We start from the raw sequence: 17,389 nt of genomic DNA, 5'->3' as shown, positions 1-17,389 counted from the left end.
TCAGGAATAAACTTCGTGGTAATCCTGTATTAATTAACCGTTGGAAAATGTTTCCAAATAACATAGGATCAAGAGGAGAATATTTGCCGTACATGCCTATATTTTTTTATATCTCTTTCAGGATAATAGCAAGTGGTGGGAAGAAGGGAGAAACTTACGATAACTTTCAGTCTCACTCTCACTACTATCCATGTTCTGAGCTCGATATCTTTGAGTCTAACTACAGAACTCTATAGAGATGTTACATGGTAGTATAGTAGGTCATCCAGTCTCAACTTTGCTCTGAGACCTATTAGTGTTGTAATTTTCTAGATACATTCTACAGTCTATATGGAACATATCAAAGAAGCTAGCAAAATGGAAGATTTATGCCTTTAATACTTGATACCCGTACAGGTGTTTAAAGTCCAGCTGTCATTCGATGATGAGCGAATTTCGACATCTGAATCCGCCTGGAACATTCAATTTCTCATGAACATTTATCTCATTTGAAAGTTTCCAACGCCTTGAATATTTGAGTTTAGCTGGGTCATTCGTTTATCCTGATTGTTGAAATGCAATTCGAACATTCACGTTTAGTGATTTATCTAGAGTATTGGTCTTGCCCGACAAGAGACAGACCGATAAATGCACGCTCGTTTAAAATCGTGAGATGGTTGCTTGATTTGAATATTTTTCTTTTTATTGTTCGCATTCGTGATGTTCAAAGAGATAGATCGAAAGGGCAGTATTGAGGGAAGATATGATTCAAAGTATTCCTCACAGTGATCCGATGAGATTGTGATTTCGAGCCTTTGATAATTTTGAATTTCTTTGCTTGGTCTTGATGTTGCAATCACGGCTAGTTTCTCTTCATAGGTATGTATACATATATGTAAGTCTTACATGTCTTGCATGTGGGTGAGAAGAGCGAATATCACATTCGAATCTTCCAATCCCGACTGGATAATCGGATGCTTTCAATGTTCGAATGTAATTTAGATGGTTAATCGATCCTTTAGGTGTAATCTTAGAGTTGACATCTACATCGTACGTGAATGCGATTCAGTCTTCCCTCCTCGTGTGGCATGATCTGTCATTTGAATGGTAAAGACTGGCTGGTTAAATTTTGCTGCTAATTGGTCTGAATTTGAATGTTGATAGTTACTAATGAGATATCCAGTCAACATGGTCTATTTTCAGTACATCAGTCCTCCAGTAGTTCGTCCTACCTATTCGTAGAAGAAAAAACAGGCGGGATTTGATTATTCAAATCATTATTGAAATCTTCTGAATTAATTGAATTAAAAATCAATCACAAATATTTCATATAAATTATTAATTTTCAAACAATATTTAAAAAAAATCATTTTATATAATATTCAAGAAAAATAATCGACTTATAAAAATATTATAGAAATGATCAAATTCTGCCTCTTTTTTCGCCTACGAATAGCATATGTACACTAACTTAGTATTAGTCATCAATAGACGTACCTTGACAACTTTTTTGGAACTTTCTTCTCTTCTAGGCAAGGACAAGTGGAGAAAAGGGGTTTCGACCAATACTTCGCTTGCGTGACAAAAAGATTCACGATACTATTCTCCACCAACTCCACCACCATTGAAGGAAAAAAATCAATCTCTATATATTTTTACACACAACGTCGCGCCCACAACGTTATTACCCGTAAATCCTCACTTGGTGTAATGGTCAGCACGTCGGATTCTGATTCCGGAGATATTGGTTCGATTCCTATAGAGAGGTTCACAAAAACATGATGTATCTTCTACATGGCTCAGTTTGATTCTGAGAATGAAGGTTACCTTTTTGGGTCACCTTTCTACTGTTGAGTAGTCAGCAATCGTCAGTGTGATTGAAACCCTGCGAGACAATCATTGTGCCGAGGTTTTGACGGAAAGTTGTAGTATGGCTGCGCAGTACATATGATAGTCTGGATTGTAGTCCAATGTAAGGGTTTGAGTATCTAAAAACAGTTTGAAATCTTAAAATAATTCAGTATTCAAATCAAATTCAATATCTCCAATGATTTGAATGTTCTAATTGATTTGAGGATTTGGTAATCTTCATTATTAGTCTACAATTCGGACAATTAAACACGCTGGTATAACATCAGGGTAATGTTTCGTTTGTTTTAGAGCTTATGAGAAATCATCGTGTTAAGCTTTTGACGGAAATCTCTATATAGTACAGAATCTCTTTGCTATACCTTAGACATAATCAGATTGTTATAGTAGATTCTGTGCTTACAATAGGGACTTGGAAGGGATGGGGTTTACAAAAGGACTCACTCTCCTTTGTATGTGCACTTCCACTCCCAGACACAATGAAGTGGAAGCACAAAGATTTGCCCTCTGCGTCTGTCTCCCAACTCACAATGACTTTACAAGCATACAGGCGCCAACTCGCCTACAATTTAGCTTTGTGAGAGACAGTCGTACCAAGAATCTGACATTTATTAATGCTCGGGTTTTGAACCTCAACACAAATATTTTTACGAAATCTAACTCTTGTAAACAAATCATCTACTAAATCTCTACTCTCATACGAAATTTCAGACTACAATACTCATTGTTCGAATTGTTTTTCATTTTTTCCGTGGTAGAAAACCCCACCTAAAGATCTTCGCTTCCAGCACAGCCCCAACATTCCCTTTATAAATTAGTTTGAGGAGCGACCACCAACATCACATGATATCCCTGCTGGCGCAATGGTAGCGTGCAAGACTCCTAATCTTGAGGCTACAGGTTCGAGTCCTGTGTAGGGAGTTTACGCAAAGTAAAACCGGTTTGAATCCGAGAGATGATATCATATTTTTGATTTTTCTCAAGACCCCCTTTGTTTTGTGGTTGCACAATGTTTTGCGCATTGGAACAGTAAGTCGCGGAGACTAACGGCCGATATGTCCGATGGTTTGTCAGGGCTTATGTAATGAATTTTGTGAGCTTTTCCTCAAGGGAAGGAGGATTTAGCTCTGGAGTACTTGTAGACATCTAAGTAGTAGATGGATGGTATTTGTATTTTCTGTCTTTTTTGAACGTCTAATTCTCTCGGGATAAGCCCTATGAAACTACACACGAAGCTTATCATGTCCATCTACTCCCAAATAATCCTACAATCCTCACCTCTATCCCGCTTGTTATTACCGATCAAAAAGTCTCATCGGTAGTCTGCGTGTCTGCCCCTCCTCCTCCCCCCTTCGCTTCAATCGACGCAACTCCAACACCCATCAATCTCGACGCAACTCCAACACCCATCAATCTCTTAGAAAGAAAATTGCATGTCTCCTCTTGTACATAACTTCTCCACTAAGTTCCATATTATCTGCCCATAAATCCTTTGTTGTATCCACAGTGACCAAATAAATCCCACCTGATAATTCTCTCCTCAGATGATGAATATGGAAGGAAAAGTCGCGATGACTGCTAACGAAGTCCCTTGACAAAACGATCGTTCTTTTTTGATTCATAGAACTGATAATTCAAATGCTAATTTTTTTGAAGAAACTCTGAATAGACTTGATGGTTCAATTCAAATTCAATTTAATTTATCACAGTATTCACAAGATGGTCGAATTTGACCTCTTTCTTTTTCTTCCGAATAGTCTATCTCCTTATATATCTCTGTATCTGTTCGATCTTTCTTCGTATCAAATAAGAAATAAGATGACTGTGAAGGCCTGACTATAGAGCACTTGTATAGAAGTTATTATAGGTGTACGGTGGCTTGTATTGTAATGTCTATCTTATCAAGACTATGGAATTAAGAGAAACTTTTAGAGCTTCAAAAGTCTTCTAATTATTTTGATCATTTTAGAAAATAAGCATCACATGTAGAATCAACTATTAGCCAATCATGATATAGTAATCATCAAGATCCTCACTCTGCATAATTTGTTGCACATCGCAAAAAGGGCGAGAGAAAAGGGCCTCCAGTTTCATATTGAACAACGCCCTTACAACGCCCTTTTGTGCAAATGGTTGAGTAATCTCACTGTCCAATCCGATGACCAAGATCTGTTGCCATGCAATCAGATCATGTATCTTACGTATAGATATGCAACACTACCTCTCAAGACATCTTAATGATGATTGTGATTGGAGTAGGGCTGTAAGCTTACATATCTGTAGGAGCTATGATTGGATGACATGTAGGGCGTCGGAGCTCCGACCTCGAATCCAGTTTTATCAAAACATTTGTTGCACCTCTAATCTTCAAAGTGCCCTTTTTCTTTGCCCTCTCGCCCTTCCTTCGCCCTTTGCCATCGCCCTTCCGCCCCATCTTCTACCTCGTTAACCAATCACCCAATCATGTTCACGTACTTTCTCTACAAATCCAGATTCTAACACATGTTGCACATCGTACCTTTTGTTGCACATCATAATCGACCTTGGTGGTGTCCAATAGCTTGAAAGTCCGAGAGCCGAATGAGGGTGGATATCCGACCATCCCGAGAACGAATAGAAAAGCTGAATCGACTGAATTCTGTGGACTAGCTACGGAGACATGGATGACGATATCATGGCAAAAACGTGAAAACCACGCTCAGTATTTTCAGATGTGCAACAAATTGAAGAATAAAAGGTTGCAACGTAAGAACAGAAAAGAAACGTGATCTTGAGAAAAGTCATGAGACTCGTTATGTAATCAGGCCTTCTCCCATGAATTGATCATTTTGAAGATTACTTTCAACGTTCGCGTAATGCTGATGTCGAGCAAGCATCAACCTCATCAAAAGTATCATTTCGTTATCCATCCTATTCATTGATATCATAGGGTTGATGCAAGTTTATATGATCGCATCTCGTTACTGGCTAAGAAAGCCGAAGTTTGGGCTTGCTTCCGGCTCCGCTTTTACATGTTTCAGCTAGCAGCAAGCCAAGTACAACACCACAATGCGCGTTTGAACAATGTCGTGAATCTTACATGGGAAACTCCATGATTGGCAGTTGATGACCGGGGAGACAAGGAAAAGAGCGGTACAGCATCAAGTGATATTAAGGCAACATCTCTGATATATCTTTCTTGTTTCCCTGGGTGAGTTACACAACACACAAGGGTTCTCGAACATGTTGTTTGTGTGCAAACACTCATACTCTGATACCACCCGTACGAATTTTGATGCGAGGTAGGCCTCCAAAAACTACACACAGCAGGTTCATTTCTTGTACACTTTGGAAAGAAGCTGTGTTTGTTTGATATTGTTTGCGAACTTCATGCTCGACATTCATTCCGCAAGCAGTCTTTCGGATTCTGATTTCTAAACTGTATGATGTGCTGGAGTAATATCAAACGAGATGTACAACATGATTGATGTTGGATGGAGCATCCATAATCTGGCTACGTAAAGTGGACAAGGCGGGGTAAATCACTCGTAAGGGGATACAGCGATGCTCGCAAAGGTTCTTTCTCAGTGGTTTTGACATGCCGATTATTAATCATTCCATTCGAGCTAAGAATTTGGTAAGGAAGAAAGTACTTGGCAAAATCTTGGAATCTGAAACCAGTCTCACCAAATCTTTGCGAAGTATACTGTACATGGCCATTGAAAAAAGGAATGGACATCTGGCCCTGTTCATATAGTGGCTTGGGTAATAATGTCCATTCTATAGCGCCATTTTGGTCGCCCTATTTTGACTCGGACAATCCCTAAGTGGTTAATCGTTCTAGTCTTCGAGAGTTTTGTTGCACTTCTGATTCTCCAGAGTTGTAGGCTATGAGCTTGGTACTACAAGGCTGGATGACAGTGGTAGTACCACATACATTAGAATGACTTCTAAATGGGATTCCATGTGTCTAGATCTTATATAATGGATGAAATAAGTTGACTAAGCCATCCAGCTGTTACATGGTACTACAGATTGATTACTCCAATATCTGCCTATGTCTTCAGGTAAGAGAATTCGAACCTTGACTGGGTATGTACTACTTCTCCGCACTTGGGGATTTAAGTGCGTCTACCGCATATCGCATCAGTACTTGGGATGACTATTCCTACAGTTGGCAAGGTCTGCATCTCTCCAACCACTCCTATGTAGAGCTTTTACTTCTACAATTCCCTTTTGCCGATATCATAAGATTTTCATAGTGAATCTGATAACTTATTGTTATACTTTCAAGGGTGCAAGGGACGTGCGATAGTATTTCACATCCGTCATTGGTCTTTCCGTCTACCGTTCTGGAAGCTTAAACACCCGGACGAAGAAGATCGTGCGCAAGTGTTGCTTGTTTCACATCACCTTTATTTTTATTCTGGGCCAATGATGACTTTCTTTTTTTAATAGCTTGTGGTTGAAGAACATCTGTTGATTTGTTCGAGAATTCCCAAGAACGAATGGTGTCAAACTTCATCTCTCATCGCATCGTTTCTTTGCGGCACGGTTTCAATAGATTGGACCCATCACAGTCAGACGCGCAAGGGTTCTTTGTTCCCCAATTCGTTTACCTCTCAATCAGGCAGTCATACCCTTAGACAATCCTAGTTTAGCTACCAAATCTTCAATATTGGCCACTGAAGTAATCCTAATCGAGATAACAGCGTCTTCCGTAACCCCATCGTTTGTTTTGAGTTTGCAATTTATTATCGATCTATTGTTTCTTACCTGGCGGATCGCTTGAACGACAGGTGACAAGTTTCAAGGAGAATCTATGTTCCTGTGTCATGTTCACAGTGTGTACGATTGATATGAATAATTTGATAATCGATGGACATATTAATATTCCTTCCAGCTGTCATGTTCTCCTAAAAGAATGAAGACATCCAAACCATCTTTTAATATACGTCAATTTGTGTGAAAAACTTCTTCCATAATGATTTCTCTTGCAAACTTTCTCCAAGCTGGACGATGGAGACCGATATTGGCTTTTGTAATTCTCTTAATATGTCTCTTTACAATTTCATCTCTCAACCACCTCCCACAATCATCGCTACATCGTCGAGCATTACATGGTACATCAGCAACAATCCCATGCTGAAAGATTTTAATTCTAACTGGTACAGCAGATAATTATATTGAAGAACGAGGCTTTTTAGAGGCAATCAGCAGTGCTGCTGGAAAACTTATCGGTGGAGGAAAGGGTGGAGGCGCTTTATCGACAATAGGAGAGTTGTTCTCCGGAAATATATCAGGGATTGTTAGTGGATTAGCAGCAGACATTGCTGTGCCTGCAGGATTTCTGGGAAATGGCCTCGCCCTGGGTGTTATTGCCGGAATGATGAATACGTCCGTACCAACTACGAATGCCACCGGATTTAACTTGGCAGCGCAAAATCTTGGTTCCGGACTTACAAAGAGCTTGGTCGGATCCATTTCAATCGCACCAGCTGGCACCGATATGAAAGCAGCAAAAGCAGCAGCCAATGATCCAATGACTATGATGATAGGAGCTGGAACACTAAATGGAGCCGCTCTTGCTCTCGCACAAGGCTTAGGAAGTGGAGCTTCCCAAGCATTAAATTTTACAGCACCATCTCAGAAGGCTGCATTCAACACGAGTGGTATCAATGGCGCAGCTGGAAATCTAGGCCAGGGTCTCACATCAACATTTCTTTCTGGTATTAATACTACCAGTCTTTTATCAAAAGCAATGTCTGGTGTCAATATAAACGACTTGATACAGGGAAATGGCACTATTCTTGGAAGTTCCCTAAGCCAACTCGCCGCCAGTGCCGGCACTGGTCTCGGGCAAGGCACAACTGTTGGTCTCGGACTTCAAAATGCAGCTACAATGGAAACATCTCCCAATGGATCTGCTGGAGCCGTGCAAGATTTTACTATGGGACTTACATCCAGCTTTTTGCAAAATGGCACATTGTCGAAATTAATGACTTCATTAATGGGATCAGGAGGTCTTTCGAATGCTATGGGTATGGGTGTAACGGAAGCAGATATGACTTCGGGTTCCTCTTCTTCGCCTTCTTTCCTCGCCAATCTGAACATCGCCGCGGTAGCACAAGGCTTCGCAGTAGGACTTCTTGACGGAGCTGGAAATACTCTGGCCGGAATGTCTACACCTCCAATGCAAACACTGATGTTTAACGATTCAGTTGGTGGAGCAGCGACGGGATTCGGACTGGGTCTAGGTGCACAGGGTACTACACTTGTGAAGCAAGTCCTCGCAAATCCATCAATCATCTCAAATCTCACCAAGTCATCGACTGCCAAACGTCATCTTCTTCAAAGCCGCGCCATGATTCCACCTTCCAGCATATCAATCATTCAACGTCGCGAATCGAGCTCCTCTTCGGGCAACAATTCTTTCATCAACGCTCTTAATGCTACAACTCTCGATCCTATTCTACAGATGGGAATTGACACTATTGGCTGTGCAGGTGTAGGTGGACTCGCTTCAATTGGTTTCGGACTCTTCACAACGGGAACTATCGATATCAATAAATTGAGGAGCGTGCTCAATATGAATAAAAACATTACGAATAATCAAACCTTCATCCTCGAAAATGGGGGCAACACATATACCATTAATCTCGCCAAAATGGACATCCAAATTAATGGTATGCCAATAACGAGAGCAATCATATCGATTGTTTTGCATAGTAAGTTATTTTTCCCCCACTTCAAGTATCATCTTAGAAACAGCCAAACTAACCCCCTCTCAGTCATTTTCGCAATCCTCACATACTTCATCCTCGCACCAACATACATTTTAATACACAGCACCAAGCGCGTAACCACCCTCTCCTCGCTGCCCTCTCCATTCCCCGCCTTCAAATCGCCCCTCTTCACCACCTTCATCCCCGCCCTCCTCTACATCCTCTCCCCCATCCTCATCATCCTCACCGTCATCCTCGGTTTCGTCATCAAAGGCTCTTCATCCGCATCGCTCTCCGCCCACGGAATCATCGGTCTGATCCTCCTCGTCCCTACATTCCTCACCTTTGCCACATCCGCCTCGGCCATCCAGCGCAAAAATCCCGGCCTGAAAACCCTCTACAAATTCAGCTTCGCTACAACCATGATCGTCGCGGTATTGGTGCTCTTTTCCGGATTTGTCGATCTGGCGAATTATAGTTTCTGCGCCGTGCAGGCATTGCCGATCGTGGTGTGGATTGTGCTGGGAGGCATCCTCTTAGGGCCAATGGGGTTAGCGGGGGGAGTGGTGGGCATGGAGGGCTTACTTTCGAGACAGAGCGGGAAGAAAGGTGGTGAGTTGAGACCGGATATGCAAAAGGGGGATGAAAAGTCAGGGAGCTATTTCGATGATGATGATGAGAGAGGAAGGGTTTCGGGAGGAAAGGTATAATTCAATTGTGCGAGGAGTTGAAGCGAAATGATTTTATGGTACGGTTATGATAGGATAGGATACCCGGATTGGGCTGCCAGTTCAATTGCTTTTCGTTTTATTTGTATTCAAAACGAAGATTCTTGTATTATTATTACTATTATTATTATTAGATGAGTTACTAGTTTCTAGGTATTTTTAATACAATCGTCTATCAGGTATAGACTTTCAAAGATTATAGAAATATTGCATAAAATTGGAGCGAGCGCGTTGATCATAGAATGATATGCAATCAATCGAAGAGAAAGACTCTATAGTTGAGACTATGTATAATTATGTACAAAATTCTAACAGTATATGTATATAATACGTTTCCATTAATCATAAATGCCCAATTATTCAACCCGTCCCAAAGCGCATATTTCCGTCATCAATATCGTATGGGTATCATCCGAACCTTAGTCTAAAATGCAAATTCCAACTCTAGAATGCAGGCCAAGGTCCACGCACGCCATGCAATAAACGACCTTTCCCATAAAAAAGAATCTCTGTCCTGCAGTTTTCTCAAGAAAGAGCTTTCTCTCCCTCTCCATTTGCATGTACAACCGGCACTCCAGCCTCTACATCTGTCGCTTTCTTCGCCTGCTTAGCTTCGAGTCTTAATTTCTCCTGTTCTACCAATCCCACTTTCGTGGTCTCGTGTTCTTTACTGAGCACATGTTGACCAATAGCAAAACTAATTGCCAAACCCAGGGCTGCGAATGCTACGTATATGATCCACTATATTGCAGTTAGCATTTATCATTACTCGATAGGAGCCTCTCGTTGAAGGGCTCCCGAAAGATAACTCACCATAATCCTCAAACTTCCCCAATAAGCATCCCTCGCAACTTCTCTTCCGGGAGCTGGTAAACCTTTGACAATGTCCACACTGGCACCCGCACTTCCACCACTCAATTCCGATGCCACACTGCTTCCCAGCGCTTTAACTAATTCCGCACTCCGTTTCTCCATTTCATTTTGAAACACTACACTTCCAACCACCACACTGATACTTGTGCTTAGATTTCTAGTAAATCCAAATGTGGCGGTTGCGGTCGCGATATCTGCTTTCTTGACCAAGGTTTGTAGAGCGATAAGTGGAGATTGGAAGTTAGGTCCTACACCAATACCGGCGACGATTTGGTAAATGATGATTTTAGACCAAGTAGCCTTGCGAGGAAGATTGATGAATAGACCGAATCCGAGTGTCATGACCACGAGACCGAAATAAATGGGTGGGAGGTATTTGCCTGTTTTCTTGATGAACACACCAGTTATCGCGGATGTCAAAGATAGAGAGAGAGCGAATGGTAGTAAATAGACACCGGAAAGTAGAGGGGTAGCGCCAAGAACAGCTTGGAAATAGAGCGGGAGATAGTAAGAAGCTGAAATGAAGACGAATCCATGACAGAAACAGACGCCCAAAGCCGCGACATTAGATGCATGTTTGAAGAGTCGAAGAGGCATAACTGGATATCGCGCGAATTTCCATTCGTTGAGCACGAAAAGACCGGCAACAACGATTCCGAAGATGATCAGACAGATGACCGTAGCTGAGTCCCATGGTTTCGTGACACCTCCGAATTCCAGGCCAAGGAGGACCATAAGTGTACCACCGATAATTAGTAAACTTCCGAACCAATCTACGGCTTTTAATCCATCCCAAACGGGTGTTTTTGGATTGTCGAGATGGAGGTAAAAGAAAAGTGCGATTGCGACTGTTCCCGTAATCGGTAACTGTTCATTTCCAGTTAGTGTTCGAATTCCTTGAAAAATCCACCACAGGAGAACATTGAAATTCAGTGTCAAAACTCACATTAATATAAAAACACCATCTCCAACTAACTTTCTGGGTAAATACACCTCCCAACAGAGGACCAATCGCACTAGCAAAAGCCCAAGTCATTCCAATTAATCCAAAGTATGCACCTCTCTTCCTCATGCTGAACAAATCGCTAATGCAGATATTGACCAAAATAATCAATCCTCCACCGCCAATTCCCTGGATTGCTCGCGCCACAATCAACATCCCAATACTGACACTCGTTGCTGCCAATAAACTCCCAATGAAGAATACTCCAGCCGCTATTAATAAAATTGGTTTCCGTCCCCATATATCTGAAAATTTACCCCAGGAAGGTGTAGAAGCCGCATTCGCCAATAAATAGGCGGAACCGATCCAAGTGTATCCAGCGTTTGAATGGAAATGTTCGGAGATAGTAGGGAGAGCAGTGGTAATAATCGAGACATCGAGAGCGGCGAGGAAAACCGATGCGCAGAGTGACAGCATGATAATAGTCGTTTGCAATTTCGTGCGCGAAGCCTCTGGATCTTGGGGAGAGGGCCCAGGAGGAGCCGCAGCATTGGGAGTGGTGGTAACATCGTCGCTACTTTGATTTGAGGTATGATTTTCGGAGTCAATGACTTCCTTTTCGCTATCTTCTGGAGTTGCGACGGTCGATGCGCGGGAATCGGGTGAGGCTTGATGGGTAGGGGATTGTGTAGGTATTTCTTGTGCTTTATTAACTGTTCGATCAACAGCATTCGTCTCGGTTGAAGTAGCACCTGCCATTTTGGCGCTGTCGTGCGTGTACTATGTTATGTATCCAACCAAGTCCTCGGATACTTTTGTAAACTTCTATTGGTGTCGTCCAATCTCTTAGCCAATTCGATGATCTGATATTAACTCTCGTCAAACTTCTATGTATCAAGCGTTGTAAAAGAAGAGACGAGAATAGGGGAATTCTGTTGTTGTATATTGATTATGATTATTTCGCCATCCAGTGCCTGCAGAGTCAAACGACGTAAATGGAAAGCAGGACACATCAATCATTACTATATACTTCGTAAACAATCTGCAAACATTAATAGACTAATCATTAGCTAGTTAGACATAGCAATAGACCAACCAATTTATTAGTCGTTAGCACGATTCGACCCGCCATCAAAACTACTCCGATGGTAGAATAATGCGGAGTTCCACTCTGAATCCTCCTCAGAAATGGAATTATGGTGGACCCTCGTCATAGATTCTAGATCTCTTTTGTTTTTGAAGGAATGAGGGTTTGATTGGTAGATAAGCACATTTTTCTCCAGTTATTATGTCAGTGACATTCAAAAGGGCGCTTCTATCGGACTTCGCTGCTTATCCTGTGCCGATGTTTAATTCACCGTGGATGAGTTCCCAATAAGTTCTTCAATTTGGGACGTTTTTCCTTGTCAGTTTTTCTTCTGATGAGGTGTAGTGATTTCGGTGTCCGATGTATCTGTACAATTGGCTATGGATTGGAAGTTTGCTTGCAACTACATTATTGGCTTGAATCACGCCCGGAGTTAGAAATTTTGAGTATTCGGTCCCGACGTTTGGCGGAGTTAAGAATGTAAAATGAACTTTTTGTACCAGAACTTCGAGGGTTCGGTCCCGAATTAAGGAGTTAAGGAGAGTGTGCTATATCCGTTATAGTTTACGTCCACCCTCCGCCGTTGGAGCTTGTCGAATTCTTGCTTATCTAGGCGGAGTGGGATTGGCAGATGTTCCAGATGAAAAAGCAACTTTCCAACGATCCCCAGATCTTGGCTCTTGGCTTCAGAAAAGCTTTTCTAATCTTGTGCAAGGAAGAAAGATTTGCATCAAGGAAGTGGAGAGTATAGCGAATGCCAAGTGTGTGTTAGCGGAAGACTGTTTCCGGAAAATTAATCTTATCTGAGGTCAAAAGTATTCGTTATTTTCGCGTTGGAATTGACGATATCTATGACTACTAAATGGAGCGAGTTCTTGATCGCAAATTAGATGCAGATAACATCAGGTTCCGGGTTCTGAACAACTGCCGAGATAATTCTGATACTCTAACAGGATCTAATACCGGTAAGGACCAAAGCGATATGCATGAGGGTGATTCTCACGAATTCAGGACATTTTTCGCGTAGGGCAGGGAAATTTACTAAATAGGCAATTGTGAGGCCATATTAGGATTCATCATACTCCAAAAATTTGGGTGTGATGATAATTTTCAGCCCTTGATATTGGAACTTCAACCAAGTTGTCCCTGGCATAAAGAAATAAAGGTTAAATGCTCCAGGGCTTACTCAAGCAGTGCTAACGCCCCTCAGGTAAGTTACCCAGCGTGTTCGACGTCTGAACTGCACAATATGTATTCGTGTATACTTATTCCTTCAAATTGAATACCTATAGGGTCAGAGAGCAGAATTGGCCATGGTCAGATCACAGATCTTCCATACGAGGTCGTAGTCTCGATCTTCAGGTAGCCTGACAATGTTCGTTTCTTCTACTCTCCCTTCTTGTCTGTCGTCGTTTATAGACTGCTTATCAGCAGTGTTCACGGGTTGGGGGAAAAATCCTAGGGAAATAGATCCCAGCAGCCCTGCTTCGACATGGTATTGTCGCGGAGAAGTCCACGGATCGGAGGTGATCCAACATTGATCTGATCGATGCACTGCTCGACAAACTTGACAAAGAGTTAGGGAAATGTCAGTCATCCAGAAGAGTGACGCTTCAAGATACATTTCGTATAGGTCATACACACGACTTTATCCATGGGTTGGTGACGGAATTTTCCAGCCATGCATGGCTGATTTTTGAAACATTTGACGTCCTGCCCTGTGAGGAGTCAGTTCTCTCGCTGAGCGAATATTCTCGATTCTACGCACGTTAGGTTCCAACTTTTCTGTAATTTATCTCACCCAAATCCCACGAGAAGACAAGACACCACTACCTCTATCGGTGTTCATCATGGAAATTCGAGCAAATTAAATGTGTTGGCTATTTCATAAGCAACGCATTGCACAAAATTTAGTAACAAAGTAACTCATGTGTCTGGAAAAGAATATCTTTTCATCATGAAATATGTCATTCACGAAATAGCCCGATCACTATCAAACCTTCGAAAAGTCCCATCTTGTACTCGCCCGACCACTTGTGATAGTGTTTTGTCCTTGAACGGACCATAATTGGGAAGAACACCGGGTAAGTTAATAACAGATCTTCCTTTCAAACGACTTTTCTTTCCTCGGCCGATGTACAGATTCGAGATCTTGTGATACCCAGGGAATAGAGTCAGATCTCGCTGCGATCATTCAAATCTAATATCGCTCCGAGTTCGACGTCTTAGCGCATTAAAGTCCATGGTCGAAGTCAAAATTAGAATAAAGGCCTATCCTACCGTTCTAGTAAAGAGAGAAATTCGTGAGGAATATGATCGGGGTAAACCGAAGAAAAAGCGAAAGCTTTGTCTCAACGAGAGGATGGCGAAGATGATGATGGAGGTCCCATTCCTGGTCGAAATGTCAAAGGAGTGACACGATACATCTGTTCATAATCATTCGACTCATTGCTACACCGATATCCCCTTAGGTGCGTTAAATGGGCTCCGAAGGTAGTCTGTGTGATATACCTTGAATAATAAAGCCTTATTGAATAAAATAGTTATTTTAATAGTTTTTCAATTATACTATTTATAATATAGAATCTTGATTTTTATTTTAAAAAAATTTAAATTTAAAAAAATTCTAAAGATTAAAAATCAGTATATATTATTATATTCGAAATTTCAATAAAAAAATGATATTGATTGATTTTTATATTAAAGATTAAGTTTGAAAATTAGATTAAATCAAGGAATTCTGATGATCTGATTGGTTGATACGCCCATGTTAAGCGACGGAGCCCATTTAACGCACCTAAGGGGACTGCTCGAGGATTCGTTGAAGTAATCTCCACAAGTCAAACAAAGGGATCGACGACTCTTCAGTCTAGAATTCATAATATCTGTGATATGAACACTTTCTCGTTTGTGATTCTAGCTGTTTTGATTCAAGTGGTAAAGACAAAAATGAATGTGTATGGAATTGAATTTCGAGAGATCAGAGAGAGAGAAGTGTCACGTGGATCACAGCCACACCACCTTTTGATTTGCCGAATCAGCCACGCCCCTTCATCTTAAGCGTTCACCAAAAATCTCAAATCTTCTTGCAATTCTTCCATGTCAAAGATAAATATTCGACGTCGTCCTTTGGGTGCATATACGATCCAACATTACTAAGTGTATGCTGGTCTGAATATACACGATTATCATGTGGGATAGACACGACTTAAAAGGTTCAAGGCGGGAAAACTGTAACCATGTCAGTGATTTGAAGAGGGAAATTTCAGCTCAATCCAAGGGAACTCACATCCTAGATTATCATGCGAAGCTAATTCCAACCTTCAAAACACCAACTCTCTAGGTTGTATTCATGATGAAGCAAGAATATAAGGCAACCATACCTGAAGTAACCTTATGAGTTTCGAAATCCTTCGATTTCTCAGTCTGAAACAGCTCAAATCGATTGTCATCAGGCAGGCCCAAACGCTCGACCACCGCCAAGAACATCAAAAATAGCCCCTTCGTCCTAAGTCCAGAGTGCCATCTCAAGTATGAAACTCGGTATGTTAGTAACCGTTAATAAGTTAGATGGGACGGATCTATTTTCAATGCCTTTTCAAAATTCCACCTATAGCATCCCAATTCATGTTACTTTAAGGTTTAATTCTTGCTCTTTGTTGGCCTAGTGGCTTGAGATCTTATCTGATGAGTGACAAGTGCTCTTCGGACGAGTTTGAAGATGTCAGATTTGATCAATTGATCCTGGCAAGATATGTTACTTCAGATGTACTGGGCGTCTCATTTCCCGCTATTCTGTACATAGACGCCTTTATCGTAGGGATTGATGTCATATCCTAGGAGATCAGATGTATTGTGCCTGTCAAAATAACCTTTGAGATCAGGAAGAGTAAGCAAAAAAAGCGACGGCATCAAGAACTATAAGATCACCGGATAATTCCTCATTACATTTCTATTTCATTATTAGCATCATCTTCTTCACCTTCACTACACACATTCATTCCAATACTTTCTACAACAGCTGTGCTGTCCATTGAACTGTTAATACATTCATTCTATATTACAAAATTTATATTACGAGTTTCTTTCACTCACCACTTACTTCAACTATCCATCCTTTATAAACCCCAATCAACCAATCAATCCAATCAAAATGCGTTTCTCACTCCCAGCTCTTGTCCTCTTCCTCTCTGTCGTTAACGCCTCTCCTCTTCCCAAGAAGGAAAAGGCCGCCGCGGCATCCTCCTCCGCAATTTCATCGGCCACAGCAGCGGCATCCTCCGCAATTGCATCGGCCACAGCCGCCGCTTCCTCAACTGCCGCAGCCACATCGGCAGCATCCAGCTCAACTTCAACGGCTGCAGCCGGAAGTGTTTTGACCTCTTCGGCATACAATGATTTCCAAATCTCCGCGGGAACTGCCGGATCCGCTCAAGATGAAGCCAATGCACTCTTTACCGGTATCGATATGAACAATCTCGCTGCTGTTTCCGCATCTGATCTTAAGATCATTCAAGGGGTTCATGATGCTGCTGAGGATGCTGAAGTTGATGGATTCAACCCAGCCATTGCGGCCGCTGATGGTGATGCTGCTACTGCTCTTCAGGTATATTTTCCCATCCATTTTCCGTCATATAATTACAGTACATAACAGCAACTAACATAAACTCTAGAACGGCAAAATCAAGAACAAGGTTCTCAAACTCACCGCCGAAGTCCTTGCTCTTAAAATCAAGGTAGCTCAAGGAAAGTCTGGAGATCCCGCGCCCGAACAGACAAAGTTGGCCAACAACATTAAGTTGGATACTGCGGCTGCAGGACAAGCCAGTACCCCCGTTAGTTTTGATGCTACGAGCTAGAGGATATGATAAGAAGGTTAATTGAACACTTGAGGATTTGGGATATAGTGGAAATTGTTCGCGTGGACGTGAACCATGGATACTTTAATACAACGTGTCATTTTACACAGATGTATACAATGGGCCGATCTTGGGTAGATGGTGGTTGGTGGACGCATGGAATTAAATGGATGGTTATTCATTACTACTTAGCATAATGATAGTAATCACGCTATGAAAATTCTTTACTTTAAAATTCTTCGGCTTGAGAATGGGATTTGGGAATAGTTTCTTGTAGATCCAAACCATAATCCATGACTTTATATCATCTTTTTTGTTCTGAAAACATATTTGCGATTGGTCAGATA

General features: G+C 41.6%; 4 protein-coding genes across 4 annotated transcripts; 2 read left to right on the top strand and 2 right to left on the bottom strand.

Annotated features, from left to right (window-relative positions):
- Positions 1-6,811: 6,811 nt before the first annotated feature.
- Positions 6,812-9,262, top strand: EAE98_009988 (uncharacterized protein; the record flags this gene model as incomplete). Its single annotated transcript, XM_038957609.1, has 3 exons — positions 6,812-6,950; positions 7,005-8,555; positions 8,619-9,262. The coding sequence occupies 3 exons, from the start codon at positions 6,812-6,814 to the stop codon at positions 9,260-9,262; spliced, it is 2,334 nt and encodes a 777-aa protein (XP_038806072.1).
- A 543-nt stretch (positions 9,263-9,805) lies between these two features.
- Positions 9,806-11,855, bottom strand: EAE98_009987 (uncharacterized protein; the record flags this gene model as incomplete). Its single annotated transcript, XM_038957608.1, has 3 exons — positions 9,806-10,021; positions 10,094-11,020; positions 11,100-11,855. 3 exons carry the CDS (start codon positions 11,853-11,855, stop codon positions 9,806-9,808), a joined length of 1,899 nt encoding a protein of 632 aa, XP_038806071.1.
- Positions 11,856-13,477: 1,622 nt separating this feature from the next.
- Positions 13,478-13,807, bottom strand: EAE98_009986 (uncharacterized protein; the record flags this gene model as incomplete). The annotated part of the gene is made up of 1 exon (XM_038957607.1): positions 13,478-13,807. The coding sequence occupies one exon, from the start codon at positions 13,805-13,807 to the stop codon at positions 13,478-13,480; it is 330 nt and encodes a 109-aa protein (XP_038806070.1).
- Positions 13,808-15,898: 2,091 nt separating this feature from the next.
- EAE98_009985 (uncharacterized protein) lies at positions 15,899-17,272 on the top strand. The gene is made up of 2 exons (XM_038957606.1): positions 15,899-16,789; positions 16,857-17,272. The coding sequence occupies exons 1-2, from the start codon at positions 16,337-16,339 to the stop codon at positions 17,040-17,042; spliced, it is 639 nt and encodes a 212-aa protein (XP_038806069.1). The 5' UTR covers positions 15,899-16,336; the 3' UTR covers positions 17,043-17,272.
- Positions 17,273-17,389: the final 117 nt, after the last annotated feature.

This window comes from Botrytis deweyae (genome assembly GCF_014898535.1).
Source record: "Botrytis deweyae strain B1 chromosome Unknown BDEW_032, whole genome shotgun sequence".
NCBI classification, from domain to species: Eukaryota; Fungi; Ascomycota; class Leotiomycetes; order Helotiales; family Sclerotiniaceae; genus Botrytis; species Botrytis deweyae.
The sequence above is the reverse complement of the archived record's forward strand: the minus strand, read 5'-3'. Positions and strand labels throughout refer to the sequence as shown.

Excerpts from the sequence above, each read along its gene's own strand:
- EAE98_009985 (XM_038957606.1), top strand. The coding sequence starts at position 16,337 with ATGCGTTTCTCACTCCCAGCTCTTGTCCTCTTCCTCTCTGTCGTTAAC. Across the intron at positions 16,790-16,856 it reads ATGCTGCTACTGCTCTTCAG|AACGGCAAAATCAAGAACAA; the intron begins GTATATTTTCCC and ends CATAAACTCTAG.